The sequence below is a fragment of the Pungitius pungitius genome, chromosome 2 (genome assembly GCF_949316345.1).
Source record: "Pungitius pungitius chromosome 2, fPunPun2.1, whole genome shotgun sequence".
Classification (NCBI taxonomy): Eukaryota; Metazoa; Chordata; class Actinopteri; order Perciformes; family Gasterosteidae; genus Pungitius; species Pungitius pungitius.
In genome coordinates this window covers 9,121,536-9,141,825 of record NC_084901.1, presented here as the reverse complement: position 1 = coordinate 9,141,825, position 20,290 = coordinate 9,121,536, and the positions used below count along the sequence as shown (strand labels likewise).

Below are 20,290 nucleotides of genomic sequence, written 5' to 3'. Positions count from 1 at the left end.
TTGGTGAGAAGATGGATTATTTTTATTTGACCTAAAGCAGATCGAGAAATTGCTATAGAGAAGAAATATAATGAGGAATTTGATTATTAATAAATCCACTAAAAATAATCTGAGTACTTTATATTTTGATTTGAAAATCTAAAGGGAACAAGGGAACAGGATGAAAACGCCTGTGCTAACAACATCTTTTCAGTCATGTTTGTTACAGAGCCTGCACTCACAAGAGGTGATGTGCTCGTAAGTGAACGTTTTTTCCTCTCTTCTGTTGGTCACAGGGTGGTAGCATATCGCAGAAAGGGTTTTTGTCTCCGAGGTCTTCTCCTGACAGCAATTGTTCTCCGTCTCCACCCTCAGTTTCCCGCCTACCTTTATGCTGCTGCATTGAGCCGAGGTATCAAGGTGAGGAGGGACGATTGGGAAGGAAGGGAAGGAAGACAAGAGAAAAAGAGGTATTAGCACAGACAAATGGCTTCTAAAATTCACACAGGACTGAGGTACAAGTTCCGAGTATGAACACCAAAAACCTCAGACTGTGTATCAAAACTATTGGTGTAGATCTGTGAGTATTTCTTCTTACCGCAAGCCAGAACCACATTCGCCCATACAGACAGGTACGTGCAATATGGTGCGACAGTCGGTAGTGCTAAACTCAACGTCACCAAAAACGGGAGCACAGGTGTTGTTACCTGGAGTCAGAGAATGTTAATAAAGAGAGGCAGTTTGATGATTGGAAGCAAAGCATCTATGAAATGTGAAGAACTGTATTTAAATTTCCAATGCTTAAATGGCTTGAACTAAAATGACGTTTGAAATTGTATATTACTTAAATATCTTTTTGTACTTACATATTTTGCAGCATTTGTGGTCGTCCCATATCAATCTGGCCTGGGGATTATAATTAAATATTGTTTAGACCTAACTATTAGCTCTAGTGTTTCAGCTTTTAAAGTGCATATATTTCATTTTTGGACACAGGAGTCCATATATTATACGTGTTTAAGTGTATATCTCTCTCTCTCTCCCCCTCTCTCTCTCTCTCTCTCTCTCTCTATATATATATATATATATATATATATATATATATATATATACATATATATCTCTCTCTCTCGATATATATATTTATATATATATCGAGAGAGAGAGAGAGAGAGAGGGAGAGAGAGGGGGGGAGAGAGAGAGAGATATACACTTAAACACGTATAATACATGGACTCCTGTGGACTCCTGTATATATATATATCTTGTTGTTTGGGTATCGGCCACTAACCCTTTTAAACTCCATTACGTACCCACATAGGATAAATCCAAACAAATTTGACAAAATGAATATATTTCACTCTTTTTTTCCTTAAGTGTAAAACAATGCTGAGGAGAACAGTAATTGCAGTAATGCTTGAGCTATTTCTATAGAATAAGAGAAGGGGTTGTGCAGTACCGGATGACAAAGGACTCTGGGACATTTTCGGATTGTGGTCTGAATTCCCCCCAAGGTGCAATGATATGATTGACAGGGACTGGGTTCTTCTGACCAAGATTCTCCAACCTAAAAACAAAAATGACATCACAACAAGACACTAACCAGTACAGATGTTCATTTCAATTGGGAGAGGGAGACAAAACCCCCAAACAGACTAATAAAAGATTAAATACAACGTACCTGGTATGTTCTTCCACCAAATTTGCAAGTCTTCTTAACTGAAAGAGAATAACGATGTGCATTTATTTCAAGTACTAACGTTGGAAAAAAAATGGCTAAAAATATTTGCAAGTGCTTACCACAGATCTTTTCACCACAGCAAGGTTTGTTCACCAGTACAGACTCTGGACCACAACTCCTTTCTGTCTCAAGAGGTTTAAGATGACACTCCTCTTTGCCGGTGTTGTTGTTACATTTACAAATGTGACAGCCGGACTGCCAGACGTCACCAGGCTGAAACACAAAGAAACTTCTTAACTCTAAAATCCCATTTGGGATGATAGTAGTTTTGCACTGATGAGACAAAGATACTCACCTGTTTGGGCTCACCAAGGGGTCCTTTACAATCTGTAGGACAGTACACAAACTCCACATTAACACTTGCACTGGCACCAAACGTCTCGGTCTAAGAGTCTTTTCGGTTATTTTACTCACACGGACAGCCCGTCACACAGATGTCTGAGTCCATTTCTGACTTGATTTGACCATGTGGACAAAAACAGCCTTCTCTGCTCTCCATGAAGGGGGCTCCTTCTTTTACAATTCTGTACAGCCAAACCAGATGGAAAGAAGTGAATTTGGAAATCTTGACAGCATGTATTGTATTGACAGCAGAAACATTTTCAATTCATGAAAGTGAGAAACAAATGTCACGAGAGAAAGTAAGTAAGCGCGTTGTCAAACCCTTTATGGCAGAAGTCATCCAGCTTGTCACGTCTATATCTGTAAACCAATCCTTTTGGACACGTCATAGCTGAAACATGAACAAGGACAATTATAACAGGTTAGGTTTTAGTTGAAAAAATACTTTACTCAAAACATTATTATTGGAAGGAGAAATATATACATTAAGCCCCGGCTTGTCTGGTTTTGCTTTAAAGACAGTAAATAAATTGATAAGAAATACATACTGCATTTTTTATTAGTCAGTGCTCTCCAGTCCATACAGACACCAGCCTTCCTGCACTCATTTGCAGCTCGCTTTAGTATAGAGCAACGATCGATATCGCAGGAACCATACATGCAGATCTTCTTTTTACGCTTCAAGTTCTTGATGCAATTTGAAAAGACTCTGAGGAAACAAAGACACAGAGCCATGGTTAAACACCATCAAGATGAGTATGTGTTTGCTAGGACGGTACTAGCTGGTTGCAGCGTCACTTGTAGGCAGTTTTTTGGACGTTGCTCAGGTGTAACAGGTGACTGCTTGGGCATTAGTAACTAAGGTATTATAGGTGACACTGGGTGGTTGCCACTACATGTTTGCATTAGTCACAAAGAGAGCTCTTACGACTAAGCATTGGGCCTTGAACATGTGACATGAATTGTAACAAACACAGTAATCCTCAAATCTCCCGTCCATTCCCCAAGGAAGTGTGTGTATTAGTGTGTGTGTAGCTTACGGGTGGTCCAGAACCTCACATAGAGCGCTTGAAGGGCAGGGGAGGAAAGTGGTTGTTGTAGGGGGTGCTGCAGTCGTCTGGTGACATTCTACATCTCTTGGTAAATAAGCACACGCCGGTTTAGACTCGTTATGTTTTACCCAGCTGTAAGCCGTCTTATCACAGCAGCTGTTGTCCTCCATTATCCCTCCTTTACGGATACATGATCCAACACCACATACACCTGGAGAAAAAAGGTCCAATCTGATGACTGAAGTACATTTTATTCAAATAAAGCCTCTATGTGTAACCACTTTTAGCATTATTCACATAAATGTATGTGTCTATATGCATTGTATTACCTGAATAAACAAATATCAACATGCACTAAACAACACTAAAACACTTTTACAATCCACTACTCACCACATTGTCCCTGGGTTTTTCCTTGGAAGTACTCCATGGCCAAGCTGACCACCACGGAATGGGACTGACTGAGGGAGACATGAGAGCGGACCTCTGGGATGTAAATAATCACCGTGTCATTCATTCTCTCAAACCTTAACCCAGCCGCCTGCAATGGTGGCTCTATGACTGCGCCGTTCATAGTGACCTAGGGTAGATAAAATCAGTATCAAACCAGATATCTAATTCCTTATATAGTAAAGCCTTGAAGTAAAAACATCCTTTATCGAAGAATATGATTTTTTACATTCTCTTACCAAAACAGCATATATATAATATAGGGGGCATGCCATGTTATGAATGTAAAGAATTGTATTTTATCCCACCTTTACTTCAGAGAAGTCTGAATCGATACTGAGTACAGCTTTAGTTCCCTTATATTCCAAGGTGATGCTTTTAGCACAGGAGCGATGCCTGACTTCTACACACTTGTCGTTTTCCACAGAAATGTACAAACTAGGATGTGATGATATCTCCTTCACCAGGATGTTGGTGCATTCCGTCAGGAAATCAAACTTAACACCATGGAAAGTGGTGTAGTGTGAGTCCCCATATATCTCACAACGACCTAGAAAGAATAAGAGGATTTTAGTATATATGGGAACAAAACACAAATGTTTTTTGGGACACAGGATGAAACTTGATTCATATGTTAACGATTCCTTTAGTGCCATCATCTGCTCAGTGTTTCAATTTGTCCAATACTGCAAATCTTTGCCAGACACATTCCCATTCAGCCTTGACTGTATTCATCTTTGGTGCTGGTAATGAACAGTTAGCACTCCAAACAAATACGCTGACCACATTAAACATCACTTGCAAAATGTCAGCATGTTAACTTTGTCATTGTGAGCATAATGGCATGCTGGCTTTAAAATATAATACGTAAATAAGTTGAATATCTTACCTAACCACACACAATAAACAATCACAAATATATGTGTAGAGGCAATGTCAAACACTAAATAAGTAAAAGGGATACATGAGGCAGACAAGGAAGCACTTACAGTCACACTTCAGTGTTTCACAGCATCCATCCAAGACTTTTGTGAACTTGTCTCTGGGGCAGTCGGGGAATTCCATCAGTGGGCAAATCACTGGATTCAACTCTATCATCCCACCTGTACAGGTCTTTTTGAAGCAATCCTCTGTCCATGTCTCACCACAGCGCCAGAATTTGTAATTCTTTATGTCCAAACACTCACAAGCTGGTGATGAGCACAAAACGAGAAATTGTAGAATCATAACTTTGGTAAGTAACTGGTGGCAAGGATAACTGAAAAATGCTTTAATGTGCAGCAGAAGTAGATGGCACCCACCGTTGGTTGTGGAATCATTAGAGGAGTGAGTGTGGGATGTTCGAGTCTCATGCCTGGTTGTGGAACCAGTAGGGGTGTGCGTGTGGGGTGTTCGAGTCTCATGACTATGTGTGAAATCAGGGGTGTGGGTGTGGGGTGTTCGAGTCTTATGACTATGTGTGGAACCAGTAGGGGTGTGTGTGTGGTGTGTTCGAGTCTCATGACTATGTGTGGAATCAGTAGGGGTGTGCGTGTGGTGTGTTCGAGTCTCATGACTATGTGTGGAATCAGTAGGGGTGTGCGTGTGGTGTGTTCGAGTCATATGTGTGGAATCAGTAGGGGTGTGCGTGGGCCGTGTTCGAGTCATATGTGTGGAATCAGTAGGGGTGTGCGTGGGGCGTGTTCGAGTCATATGTGTGGAATCAGTAGGGGTGTGCGTGGGCCGTGTTCGAGTCATATGTGTGGAATCAGTAGGGGTGTGCGTGGGCCGTGTTCGAGTCATATGTGTGGAATCAGTAGGGGTGTGCGTGGGCCGTGTTCGAGTCATATGTGTGGAATCAGTAGGGGTGTGCGTGGGGCGTGTTCGAGTCATATGTGTGGAATCAGTAGGGGTGTGCGTGGGCCGTGTTCGAGTCATATGTGTGGAATCAGTAGGGGTGTGCGTGGGCCGTGTTCGAGTCATATGTGTGGAATCAGTAGGGGTGTGCGTGGGGCGTGTTCGAGTCATATGTGTGGAATCAGTAGGGGTGTGCGTGGGGCGTGTTCGAGTCATATGTGTGGAATCAGGGGTGGGAGTGCTGGATGTTGGAGTTGTGGACATTGAAGGGTCTGTCGAAGAAGAGGTGGAATTGAGCTTTGGTGTTTTAAAAACAGGTTCTGCTTTGATACAAATAATTTATATAAAAGCACACAAGGTCACACACAAACTAATCCATAGGTCTGTGTATTCGTTATTACACACATGAAATAGTAAAGGCAGTGGTTCATCAATATAATTGATAATTACCGCAGTTCATGGCTCCATTTTCACAGTGGCTGAAAATAATTAAGTAAGAAAGTGAGAAACATCCAGTTGTCAAGATAATGAGTAATCATGTTATTATATGGAAATACTGTACATTTACATATTTTGAAATCTATATATATATATTAAAATGGCCCAAATATGTGTGATTATGGTAATCTTTTAAAATGCACAGAAATGAAAAAAACATCAGCCCAACTTACCATAAAACATCGTTTATTACTACCACTGCCTCAGGTTGAATGACAGTGCCATTAAAGTAACAGGTGCATTTTCTCAAACTGGTGCATCCACCAGTGTTTTCATCATAGTATGGCTTATTCTTTTTACATCTGGGGTAGCAGCCTTTTCCAAAAATTAACAAAATGTGTATTAATAAGAGTGCTAAGGTTTCCTTTGGTTTCAAATAGAAAAAAACTGATTTTAACCCTATATTATGATTGATATGATGGTTTTCAGAAAGACATTGTTTTCAGTTTTTACCTTACCATGGTTTAACATTAAATGTTGCTGTTTGTACAGAAATAAGAATGTTTGGTTACCTTCCAGCTTGTGAGAGATGTAGTTTTCTTTGCCACAGGAAAGCATCTCACCACAGGCTTCATAGTGCCAGATAGACTGTCCTTTCTTGTTGTAGTAGTCACAGTATACCGCTATGGTTTGAATGATCACAGGTTAAACCTTTACAGAAATATACCGTTATAGTTTATATTTTATAAACAAGTAAAGTAATAATTATGACACTTTTCAACACATTAGTTGTTGATTATAGTAGTTGCCTTACACTGTGTCAGGTCTCTGACAGAAACACTAAATTAATAAAATATTATCTAATATGTATGAAGTCTTTATAGCTTTGAATCAGAAATCATTAAATCATGTTACGGTATAGTTACCATGTTTAGTGTCTTTTAGAATAAAGTTCATGTTTTGTTAGTGAGGGAAAACAAGTCCTAACTTACGACACATATCAGGTGTCCTCCAATTCACACACACATCCTGGTCGCTGCAGGCCTCTGCGTAGGCAGCCACAGCTGTGCAGAAGCCGAGGAACTTCCCGTCTGACTCACAGGAGCAAGACTCCTGCACACAGGCATCGTAGTAGGGACCTGGATCCACCTGGGGATTGTAAACAAACATGATAGAGTTTGTATTTACACATTTAAGGGCTATCAGTAAGAGTCTTTTACTTTAAATAGTTGGATGGTTTCATATTGTGACAGATTTGGATATGGAAATTCATCAGATTTTTAGCAGTCTAACACCTGACCTTGTTGTTTGTGCTGTGCTAAATATGTAACATGCATACTTTTAGGTGGCATTCACTGAATGTTTCTCCTGTAAGGATCATACAGCGCTGCTGGGCCCAGGCTGCGCAGTAGGAGTTGCGTTCACATGGAAATATCTCAGTGGTCACATCAGAGCAAGGAGGTGTATGGACTTTCCAGCTGTTACCAAATGCCATGGGACCAGACACTAGAAAAAATATATTTAATGGCTGTTATGTCGACCACCATTACAAAAGTCCTTCATAAAATAAAGAAAACACCTATTTACCTGATGAGCCACTTATAATTAGGTCATTCATCTCATTGGAGTCGAAATTCCCACAGAGGCCACACACTCGGTTCTGTAGGAGAGATGGTTAGAAATTCAATGTGAAAGTTCTGGAAAAGTAACAACAGAATGTAACTGCTGGAGAATGTAGCTAATAAATGTTACAATAAAATGTCAGTCTTATTAATTCAGTAATTTCAATTCATAGTTGTTTTGATTTTAATTTGATCTGATTTGTGTTTCCTAAACAAATAAATCTGTGCAAAGTCGAAACTAATAAAATGTTGGTTTCAAATTCAATTAAGACTTTAGAATCATCCCCCCATTTTTTTATTTTGTCAATCAAAGTATCAAAATGGTAAATGATGTATATAAATGCCTAGGTTTTAAAATCCTCTTCACTCACCTTCCATGAACTTGCCAGCTCTATGGTGATCCGGGTGTGTTTGTCCCAGATGAGAGTTATCCCTTTGCTTGGCACTGAGATTACAATGTAGAGTCCCAAAGTGCGTATCAAGTAAAGTGAATCTTCCTGCCCAGTCCAGCCTTCATAGAGGTGTTTGGTCACCTGCATGTCGCTCAACATCAGGGTGACTTGGCCCTTTTTAGGTACAAAAAATGGTAAAACTTGGGTTATGAGATTAAATGCACCTGTTGATGAACAAGTGACAAGACTTTTATTGATTGATATGTCTGTAAAAGCAGAAAATTCACCTTCAGGTCGAGGATGATGTTGCGAGAGCAGGTGAGCGCCTCCTCACAGCAGGGGACACTCTCTACTCCGATAGAGAAGGTGCCTTTTCCATTCTCACAGGAATCCTAGAGAAAGAAGAGTTTAAAAGTTTATAAAATCAGGCAAACTATCGTCTAAATAAAATAGCCCTTTATTATTTGGATGATGTCCTTTGACGACGATGCATTGGAGACACGTGTGAGCGTGAGTTTACTATGAGTTAATTTCCTTCCTATTTTACTATGAGTTTATTTCCTTCCTATTTTCTTGTTTGGTCTTACCTGCACAAGTGTGTACAGACATTGTCCAGAAAAGCGGAACCATTTGGAGTCAAAGGTCTGGTAGTGTCCATTTCCGTAAACTTGACACTGTCCCGGGCAAGGCCTCTCAATGCAGTGCCACTGACCCTGATAACAGGTACTGTAACATAGAGTGATGTCAACCTTATATTCACAGATTCATCAGCGTATGGCGAGATAGGACCCTTTGAACAAATAAGTAGGAGTTGGGGTGTTACCATGTTTTACAGTTGCTGTTGACTTGCTGTCCTGCTTTGAATGTTTTGCCACTGAACACACAGGTGCATTCATCAAGTGAAACACAGTTCCCATGGTGATCCTCATACTGGTATTCTGGACAGTAACAGCCACTCTTACAGGTCTCACTGGTACCCTGCCAATCACAGAAAAGGAAATTAATGTATTTTTGGGAAATGTTTTATCCACCACAATATTAAAAAACGTGGATTAGTTTTAACATGATAATAAAAAACATTAACTTAAAGGTAAGATTTCAGCAGCAACGGCACTCATTAAATGTTCACAAAGAGAATCACATTACCGTAAAAACATCTCTACTTCATGATATTAAATAGCCTTATTTTCATTGAAGAATAAATACAAATAAATAGACAAACAATCCAATACAATCATTTAATATATCCATTTACCTTTGGTTTGCTGATATAGTCACAGGACTTCTGAACCCTCTTATGTCTGTCCTCAGAGCAACTAACACACACCTTCCCATTTCTGCAATCTGTGTGATATATATTTCAGACAGGTAACATTTTTTGAAGTTGAAATAATGGAACTAAGATAACAAAGACAAGTATGATGTTGATATTATTATGACAGAAGAATATATATTCACCACAATCAGGCAAACAGCTCAATACTCCATTCTTGCAGTTGCTAAAACAAACACAACATTTTGCTTCAGTATGTGTGGACACACTACAATCGAGCGCACTATAACAGCATTGGGTAGACGTGGTTAAGGAAGACAGCGGGTAATCACCTCAACCATTAGCGGTATTTTTATTATAGACTATAGCTGTAAATACTCAGATGATCAACTCACCATTGTTGACCAGAGATAACAACAGGCCCCGGGTCTGCAATACCACCGTAGTAAGTACAAGCACACTCTTCCTTTGGGGAACAGATTTGTCCTTGGTTCAGGTGAGTTCCCTCCGGACAGCCACAGCCCTCCACAGGATCGTCGCCCTTATCACAGCGGAAGTCATGGCCGGACAAAGAAGTGCATGTGCGGTTGCAGGTATGCATGCTGTAGGAGAATTCTTGGTTCTTCTGGCATTTTAATTCTGAGACAGAACATTAAATGTACCAATGATTTATTCAATCTACTAAATGGGACATTTTCTTTATCTAGACTCCTGTTGTTTTTCATCAACAGCATTGTCTCAAACTATATTTTGTTTGAATCCCTAACATTTACTTTCATAAAATTTTGCAATCCGAAATAATCATCATTGTATTATTATCACAAAAGAAAATTACATCTCATAATTTCATAAAAGCAACAAATTTGATTGAGTTCATTTAGTTTGTCGAACAAACTGTACCTCCATTGTGTCTTTTAGTAAACTCTAGAAAATGAAGTGGGAGGATGCACACAGAATACGTTGTTTACTTTTGAAAACTAAACTTACCGCAGCTCGTGTTTCTCCTCCAGTCACCAATAACAACACCCACAGCGGCGCAGGCTTTGGCATAGCTGGCCAGACTAATACACAAGGCCTGTGTCTGACTTCTGCCAGAGTTACATATTCTTTGGATGCAAGCCTAGAAAAAAGTCATTAAGTTAATTTCTGAAACCCCTAAACTTAAAAAGAATTTGGTATGGGCCAAAAGTATTGTTACCGTGTAGTAGGAATCCGTTGGGATATAAGGATGACATTCAGAAAATATCCCAGTTGGTTGCTTCAACACTGCACACTTTTCATGAGCATAATTCTCTACAAAAATACAAGTTTAAACCATTATTGAATTCATTTAATCTCTGGATTGCATATTGGTATCATATTACAAGCAAGCTAGTGAACAAATTTCGATGTTTTAAAAACAGAATTGAGTAATAAGATCTATATTATTTTAAATGACTTCTCATCCTTGATTGGTAGACAAATCAAATATTGAGTATGAATTCATATACACAGAGACCCTTCTAAAACGTGCCATTTAAGAACAAGGGCCCATTGCTGGGCCTCTGATACTGCTTCATTCTCGACACTGCGCTTCCTTGTCCTGGGTAACAATACAACTGCTATGACATACATTATTGCAATTAGTAGCAATGCCACAGTAAACACAACCCACTGTGTAAATATGCACTACCAACGAAAATATGCCATTATCTTGATACTGGATCCCCTGCGGTCCTCAGCATCATGCAACTATTGTGTCAATCGGATGAGTAGTTCTCAAATTGAAACAAAGGAGAGACATACAGACAGAATCTCAAACATATTTCAAACACATTTGTATTATTAATTCGTACCATTTTCACGGTTGGTGCAGGTGGTGGATATGTTCTCATGACAATTACCCAAACTCCAGGACAGAGCAAAGGGTTCAGCTGAGTTCTCAATGATCCCGCTGTTGGTGGTGAAATCATCTGTGGTGTCACTGTTGCTATTTCCACAAAGACCTAAAAGACATAATGGCTATGATTACAAATCATATTGGACCATGCCACAGAAAATGTTCTGTATTTCCTTGATTTATTTTCTTTTATCTGTTTAATCTCACAGCGCTAATTGCATAAAGCTCGTACGTATGAAACTGAATCCCAAAGTGAAAAGTAAATTCCAACAGGAATATTTTTTGGCCTGTCTCTAGACAGTGGTCCTCACCTTTGATCTTGTCATAGGGGTTGTCGAGTGCGTCGATGAACAGCTGGATTTCAGGAGACAGCTGAATTTGGAAGTTTAAACCAGAGGTTGTGTGGACTTGGACGAACATGGAGGACACCCAGTAAATCTGAGCATGACCTATGGGAGAGAATTCGGTAAATTAATGGATGGCCGGGTAAATTAACCATAATCAATGGATTGCTAGGCAGGTAGATGTACTACACATTTAAAATAAAGTCCAGCCAAATAATGTAATTAACTACATTTAATTTCAATCTTCTTTACCAGATTGATGGAATTCAGTGATCTCATGCACATTCAACAAAACCTTGTTCTTTTTGAATACAAACAGTTCCTGCAAAAGAAAGAGGTGTTTATATTCCATGAAAGCATATTACTGTTGCATTACATTTTTTTTTTGAAAGATAGTTATTTTAAAATGAATTCCTAAAAGACTGTTTGTACCTCTGAGAGCTGAACCGTAATCTTTCTAAGAAAGAGTCCTTTTCGTGAAAAATGTATTATTATTATCCAGCTGGGACCCTTTAATGTAAAAGACTAGTTAGTATCATAAAAATGTTGTGTTCTGTAATGTTACATTTGGATTTGAAAAATTACCTGTGAAGCAACATATGAACATTTTTGAGGGAGGACATATTGTTTGCCATCGAATGTTGTCACAAACTGGCCTTCAATGACACATCTTTTGTGGCAAAGGTTCTCTGAGCATCGCCATTTCCCACCATGACACGTACTGTGTAAAGATAAAACATGGTTCATTTTATTAAACTTAAAAGAGAGGTAAAGAAACAGTTTCTAGACCATTATTTTGCTAGGAACCATCTTGTAAGGTTGAAATAAAGTTTGAAGTATATTACCATGACTGACACTTGGAACTTCGCATTTCTCCGTTTCCGTAGGTTTTGCCAGCAAATTCACAAGAGCAGCCGGACTCAGGAATACAGTGATGGCCAATTGCACCATTATCAAGAACACTACCTAAAATAAAAATAATACCATGTTATTAGTCTCATTGAAGCTATAAACTACAGCTACATTATAAAGACTGATTGTGCTCTTTCACCCTTTGGACAGGCACAGGTTTCAGTGAGTTCCTGGTAGAAGGGTGAAGGGTTCAGGTTGGAGCAGCTGGGAATAAATGCTGGACCCTTTTTCTCATAAATCAGGTCTCCTGGGCAACTTGGTTTCGCTGTATTAAACCACAGAAAATTGGCAATAACATCAGGTGCTGTTCACTAATCAGTGTCCTATCGTACCAAAGATCTTTTTAATTTTGGGGTGCCTACCGCATCTGGTTAAGCGTCTCCAAAATCCCTTGATTCTTGATTGGTTACACTGGCTTGCAACTTCTTGGAACAAAGGACAGTAGATGCTCTGGCTATTTTCAAAGCCAAAAATGTTCTCTTTACAGAGTCGGTGATAGTGACGATTGTTGTCTTGCAGACAGTTCTTGGTTTTCCGAAAGAATTGACCGCACATCTGCAAATATAATCAGGGAAACCACTTGATTATCTGGAATTAGGACATGTAATATGGATTGTTTACTTATTTTGTTTTTTTATCTGTTGTCTTAACAAATCTACCCTCCACCAATGATGTAGAAAAGAACAGAAAACAATGGAGATGCTGCGGCTGCTATGTTTATCTTTGAAGAGAATACTGACAAGATGATTACTGATCTTAATATTATTTGTTGTATTTTCATGGGTTTTATTTTTGACCTGCTATGTCTATGTATTCTATTTTGTTCTATGTTTCTTATTTGAATTTAAGCGTCTTCTTTTTCCTATGAGTCACTAATTAATCAATAAAAGTGGGAATTCTTTTCAGAGAGATCAATGAGTGAAAAAAATATAGAAAGTAGCTGTAGCAGAACCTTACCAATAGCATCCTGGAGTCTAGTATCACAGCATGAACTTGGCTGTGTTGGAAATTATTTAATCATTACAACTGTTAACTCACATGATTTTTTTGCATCACAGGATCTCTGGTTTTACATCTGTGGTCATCAAGCTTGCTGTCTCTGATCAACTCGTGCCTGGGGGCTGATGTCATGAAAAATGCTTGTTGTTAAACCAAACTGGATGCAAACAAATGTATTCGTTATTAAAATTTGTACCACTTGTTATAATGTTACTACTGCTATATAACAACAATCGATGCCTCAATTCCAATCATTTAATAATACCCGCGACTTTTTGTTGTCCACACAGTCCAGACATGTCGGCGCTCAGCTTTGACTCCAGTGTCACCTTAACAACAAGTTTAAACAAATGGGCTTTAGTGGGCAGGTTTAGTGTTGGATGATCCAATTAACTTAATAAATTAATTATGCGTGCATGCATTTGTCTTACTATAACTATGCTCTTGTTGAGTGTGTTGAGCCGACTGTATAAAGTCAACTTACCCACATAGAGTTTATTCCCCCATGTACATTGTGCCAGGTGACAGTGAAAGGAAGCACCGTGCTTCTCAGTCTAGTGTAGATGCCGTATTTAAAGATATGCTGGTAGGTGTGGTCGTATGGAAGGGAAACACTATGAAGACATAATAAATACATGAATACATTATTAAATATTTGGGGTACTAGTAAAGTTCATGTGCTACATTGTTAAAATACTATTCTATTAATCCTGCAGTGAAAATGGCATTTAAGTAAAAGTATGTGAATACAATGAGGAAATATTGAATTCAAGTTTCAATGTAATGTATCCCAACTTTTTTTTAAACTATAGGAAGAAAAGAAATTTCTTGTTTTAGCTATAATCGATGTGGAATGTCCCTCAGCTAATCAACATGCTACTCTTATTTTCAAATGATGTGTGTCCAAAAATCTCAACAAACTAGGAACAGAAGTTTTATAATAATTGTAGTTGTGTAAAATGCACATTTTTGCGAGTAGTGGAGGATGTGGTCCAATTATTAAATCGATGTAGCTAGTAACAATGAACTATTGGAACAACTACATGACCACCACTTGACCTGAAATAGCTGTTTTCACTTTGGACTAAGTCTTCTCACTCGTTCAACTTTTATTTGAAATTAAAGATGGAATGGGTGAACTATTACAGTTTCCACTTCCCCAAAATAAGTCCCTAAGTGATAACTCTGTAACAGCTTAACTCAGTATGTTTTTTTTTTACAAAACACTGACAATACAATGTCCCAGACTCAAAGCTAATAATGATTTAGGACTAGGGCTATTAGGGAGGATTGGTGACAGGTAAAATAAAAAAAAGGATTGTGAAATGTCCATTTAATTGAAAGAGTATGGGTAAGAGTATGATTAAATATACTTTTCTGCATTACGTATTACTTTGTTTTCAGTGTGGCTGCAGTTTTCTGCTTGGGCTCAAACCTTTTGTTCTGCACCAGGATTTGGCCATTCTGCAAAAGTGTCGTGACTTTGTTGATGATGATCTCGACTTGGACCAACAGCCCGTTGTGTCCTCGTCGTATGCTGACAGAATATTCCCCCCGGTTGACGGTGAAGCTTGTGAGTGTGAACGGGCAGTCGGACCGGACATAGTAAGTCTCCCCCTTAAAAGGCTGGACGACCCCGCTGCCAAATGTCCTGCAAGTGTCTGCATACAGAAAAGGGATTAATACTAGATAATAAGGACAAATGTTAGGTCAGAAATTAAGAAAAGTAAATGAAAAGTAAATGAAATTACATTATAATCTTGGAATGAGATTTAAATTTCTGGGTTCAATGTGTACTCAATATTCCTTACCTTGTCTAAGGATTATTCATTCATTATTCATTGAATAACAAATATGAGTCTTTTAAAAAAGCCAAAAGCTCAACTTTTACTTCAAGTCCAAACAACAAATCCCAATTTTTTGTAAGACAACAAACTAGTGAAATGCAACAGCCAAACAATGAAACAGCATGTGTTTCACAAAACCTGAAAACAATCTAGCCAGTACTAGATAGATAGATAGATACAATAATGTCAAAAATTAATATGTGTAGTGAACTTATAAATATCACACATTGATTGGTTTGTACTCACAAATATGTGTTTCTTTGGTCTCGAACAATTCCACTGTGTCAAAAACTAGAAGAAAAATACAGTGTCATGGTTCAAGTTAACATTAATAATGAGTTTAATTAATAACATTAATACTTACATGATATCATTTTACCAAATGCGTATTTATGCGCGTAAGCATTACATATCACAGTTGCCTCTATTTGAAAAGTTGTTCATAATTGGAAGAAATATTTTGTCAGCGCCAACTAATTATTTATTCTATTATTTTTTTTACATCATATTTGATTCACATTTGCTCATGTAGTGAAAACATCGCAAAAAAATCCTTTTTCAGAATGGCAAGACTTTAAATATTGCATCCTCATCATTTTGCAGTGAAAATACCTGAGGCCAGTGAAAAGCAGAATGCCAGAATCCATCCCTGGGTTGTCATGCTGCCTGATGCTGCAGGAGAGCAGTTGAAACAAACAACCCACATGGCTTAAATGTGCAGTGTTAATCCTAAAAAAAAAATGCACCGCCCCGCCGGTACTCAGAAACTATAAACTAAGGAACTAGAAATAGAAAGATGAAAACAAATTAAACATTGAACTTGACATATTCATTTAAAACCCAAAGTGATCTGCTAGAAAAAAGAACAACCTGTAAATATTTAAGTCACCCACCACACATAATGGGTAAAATATAAAGTATATTTTGTAAAAAGAGGAGAAGCTCTTTTCTGGTTTGATGAACCAGACAATGCTTTTCCTTTTAAGACATATCAATGACAACATTGAACATTGAAAATTGACGGACCGTTCCACGTCATGTTTAAATTAGTAGTCTGGAGATACTCGGTTGATTCTCCAGGCAACGATTTTACTTGGTGCAGCAAAATTAGTTTAAATGGTTCTTGGCTTAAATCACTGATGAGTAAAAGACTAATGGCTGATCAACGCACCAGTAGGCCGCAGGATCTATAAGGCAAACCCAACACCTGTAAATTTACATTTTGAGTTCCAATTTAGCTTGTGTAGATGTTGGACTAGACTACTGTATAAAACCAAACTGTAATGAAAAATGAGATATCAACATTCTTTCAATAACTTTTGATGGCATTGAGCCAAGGATCATTTTGCTGAAGATTTCATTTGAACCGGACATAGCGTCTGGGAGGAGTTCGCAAAAACGTGTTTTTCACAAAATTCAAAATGGCGGACATAAAACGGTAGGTGCATTTGCATACCATGATTGACTTTTTTGTAGAGCACATCCAAGAGGACCTGTGTGCAAAGGTTCAAGTAAATCGGTAAAAGTGGGAAAAAGTTTCCCCAGAGGGAGCACTTTTTTAAATGCCCTAATTGCGGGACTCGAAGAATATCTAATTTTTTCTCACTTCTGAAGGCATGGAAAAATTCCAGGGTTTTTGAATACGATAAAGTCCCCAAAAGTGCGATTGAAGTGGTGAAATAATAATAATAATACTAATTTCTACAATAATAATAGGGCTTCGCCCGACTTTCAGTCGGCTCAGGCCCTAACTGACTGCAGGCACACATTGGTTTTGTATCCGGGGTCAAGGCACACCAGAAAAGGAAACAAAGTTGGGTTTTGCTGCTTAAAAAATATTTTATTGAAATCTCTTTCACATTAATTGCATAGATACGTGTTAACTAATATATAAATATATATATATAAATATATATATATATATATATATACATATATATATATATATATATACACACATTTAAGTATAGATACATGCAATCAAGTTATTCAGTAGTAGTTTGAAGCAATGTAAAATACTTAATTTAACATTTTAATATGTTTTTGTTTGTAATATGTTTTTTTTTGTTTAATTTAGTTTTTACCTAATTCTTAAATCAACACCAAGTTACTCCAGTTACATTTATATAGTTAGAGAGCAATTCCTTGGCGTGTCAAACAGAACTTAGGCTTATAGTGTCTGGAACATGTTGGTAGCTACTAGGCCACTTCCATCTAAACATCTACCCTGCGTGCACACAGTCTGCAGAGGACAACAGAGAACACTGTGTTAAGGACAGTGGTTTAGACATTTACCAGGGTAAATGGTAAGAGATTGTTGGGCTCTTCAAACACAGCTGTCAAATAATGGAAAGTTGAGAACACAGCAAACTGCACAAGGACTGCAGGTTCCAGCCAGTGGAATTCTGCCTTTTTTTTGGTCTGAGTCTGCTGTTTAAGTGTGGTTTTGTTAATTGGCAAAAGCTGCCCGCGATCAACCCCGCGATTGGAGTGCGGCCGGTTTCCATGGTGAGGGTGTCAAAAAGAAATAGTTGCTCCTCTTCTACCACGCCATGGTCTAGAGCATCCTGTGGTTTGGCATCTCATTCTGGTTTGGTAACCTCAGTGTGAAGCTGAAAGCCCAGACCACCTGACAAACACAAAGAGCCATTAAAATCATGGGTGTCAGACAGCATCCCCTACTGCAGGCTGTCTTTGATGAAACCCTAATCAGACAGGCCCAGAAGGTTATTTCAGACCACACCCATTTCCTCCACCTTGAATACCACCTTCTTCCCTTAGGCAGACGCTTCAGAGTCCCCCGATGCAGGCTCAACCGCATTAAGAACTCCTTGGTCCCCTTGTCCATTAAAAACCCTAAATGGCAAGCTAGCCAGAGCCTAACCGGAGTCCATTTTATTATCTATGATTGCTATGCATATGTTTATTTTACCAACAAGCAAGAGACTACATGTGTGTTCTACGATGGGCAGTGTGAAATGTTCTGTTGGCATGCGCCAGTTTGTGGATGTACTGTATGCATTGTGTTTGTTATTGTTCATATTTCCATTTTAACCATTGTGTTTAGCTGACTTTTAACCAGAATTACAATGTGTTATAACTCATCGTGAAGTACAGAAAGTTCTGCACAACATTTACAAAATATTTGATCATTTACTTAAAAACAGTCCTGCCTGTTTATACTTTCTCAAAAAAACACAAACTTGTTATTTAGCACAGAGTGTACTGTGCTTTGAACTGATTAATTTCAGTTGAATTAAAGTTTTTAGCTGGATTATCAAGGTTCATTTTCTGAGAAGATGCCACCATGTTTTTACCATTATACCATGGACACGATTATGCATACAAGCATGTCCCACTTTTGCACACTTTCTCTACTGGGCTCAGTCACGGACCATTATCACTCTGTGCTGATTCTCTATTTTGTGTGACACAAAATCCTCTTTACATACACAAATGTATTTACAACATGTCATTACTCCACGCCGCCATGCTGAATGATTTCTAAAATGACCTTTTTGATATTTGAAGCCTGATCAATAAAGAAATAATGGCAATCAATAATAATGGCTGAGTATTTGGAAGAGGGAGATTTAAACAACACAGATTATTGATAAATGATTCATCTTTTAAGACATTTGTAAAGCAAAAGTGACAAGTGACCTAAGGTTGTGCTTAGGGTTTTGATATCAATCAACCATTCCACCAGTTTTTTCAGCAATTCTTTAAATAATGATTTTGGACTTGGGTCTGTGAGTGTGTGTCATGGCCCCTTGACTGTTGCGTTGAGTGAAGTCTACCTACAGAATCATGGACCTGTACTAACAGAGTTAGACCTAAGGGGGGAAGCTGTTTTTGTTATGCATGACTTTGCAGCTTTTTGGTCAAAAAGTGGTGACTGAAGCCAATGTGAAATGTGTTTTAACTCAACTGTCAACGGTCATGCAAATTCTAACCTGTTACTTTGAGTACGCAACGATATGGAACACTCGGGTCAATGTGAACAGCAACTGTTTATTATTGCTGAATAATGCACCCCCGTGACTCACTCTCAACCAATCAGATCGCTGGATTTCATCTACCTGTATTATGATTAAGCAATAAAGTACAAGAGGCTGTACTTAATAATGCGATATTCGTTTTTGACAATATAAATCAAAGAACTGTGCTGAAAAGGCAGTTTTCATGTCAAAAGTCAAAATAGTTCTTTCTGTTTTAGATGACTCCATGTAGGTAAAAATGGAAAGATGGCCTCAGCGCAACATTATTGCATGAAGAGGGAAAATGATGAATAAGTACACCGGTTTTACCAACAGGTGGCAACCACGCGCAAAAACTGTGATGGCTACATCCAAACCAGCTCATGTCAGAAGTGGAGAAAAACATACTTGTTGCATACTTGTTGTCGGGAGTGTTTTGCTTGTTTTACAGGTGAGCTGGTGTCTGTGGTGATTGGAAGTGTGTATGGAGCTAAAGGAACCGGTTTGATGTGGAATGTGCATTTTTACAGTTGATGGATATGGGTGATCTGTATGTTAGCTAACTAAAATGCATTTAAGTGAGATTAGCCTAAATTCTATTTTCCTCAGTGTTTGGTCACGTGAACACAGAGGGGGTTTACAGTTCGATATCCTGGTAAATGTATAAGGAATTCATTCAGTTCTCTGTAGGAGAAAAAAATACGTGTCAGGCTGTTGTCCTGACGGGAGTGTTTTGCATGTTTTACAAGTGATAAGCTTGAATGAATAAATATATGGGTATCAAGACAAATCCAACTCTGAATCTTTGAGGGTGTTACACAAACAGTTTATTAAATACCCAACCAGAGAGGTGAACACACCGGATCAATGTTACACCACACCTGCCCACACCAGCCCAATAACCGCTTTAAAAAAATGATGGGAAGGGTATTCATTTGGACCTCCTCAATGTCTAAACTATGGTTATGCCCTTAATCTCTCCTTATTGTTTCTCTAGGCTGTGCTGGTGATAGCTGTTACTACAGTCATCAACTCTCTTTCTCCATCTGCTGGTGACAGTTGTTACTACAGCCATTAAATCTCTGGGTATGTCTCAATTCATTGGGTTCCATCCTTTCGAACGCATTCGTCAACCGCTTCGACTACTACTCTGCTTTCCCATTCGGTTGCCTCCTCTGAACGTGATTAAGGGACGCACCCATAG

At 38.5% G+C, this 20,290-nt stretch overlaps 1 protein-coding gene across 1 annotated transcript; it reads right to left on the bottom strand.

The window, feature by feature from the left end:
* LOC134110009 (mucin-19-like) lies at positions 1 to 15,410 on the bottom strand (the record flags this gene model as incomplete). Its single annotated transcript, XM_062560326.1, has 43 exons — positions 1 to 376; positions 578 to 686; positions 846 to 885; positions 1,439 to 1,546; positions 1,661 to 1,698; positions 1,780 to 1,933; positions 2,016 to 2,047; positions 2,135 to 2,244; positions 2,384 to 2,453; positions 2,611 to 2,771; positions 3,103 to 3,325; positions 3,508 to 3,694; positions 3,873 to 4,114; positions 4,554 to 4,754; positions 4,866 to 5,672; positions 5,851 to 5,879; positions 6,072 to 6,213; positions 6,411 to 6,521; positions 6,831 to 6,987; positions 7,178 to 7,344; positions 7,426 to 7,498; positions 7,832 to 8,026; positions 8,140 to 8,244; positions 8,440 to 8,578; positions 8,676 to 8,830; positions 9,108 to 9,196; positions 9,311 to 9,351; positions 9,521 to 9,764; positions 10,113 to 10,245; positions 10,324 to 10,418; positions 10,961 to 11,110; positions 11,316 to 11,453; positions 11,601 to 11,670; positions 11,781 to 11,858; positions 11,934 to 12,069; positions 12,194 to 12,314; positions 12,400 to 12,525; positions 12,623 to 12,815; positions 13,299 to 13,381; positions 13,525 to 13,588; positions 13,744 to 13,873; positions 14,695 to 14,920; positions 15,353 to 15,410. Coding segments are annotated over 43 exons (6,117 nt in total), but the record flags the coding sequence as incomplete, so codon positions are not given.
* Positions 15,411 to 20,290: the final 4,880 nt, after the last annotated feature.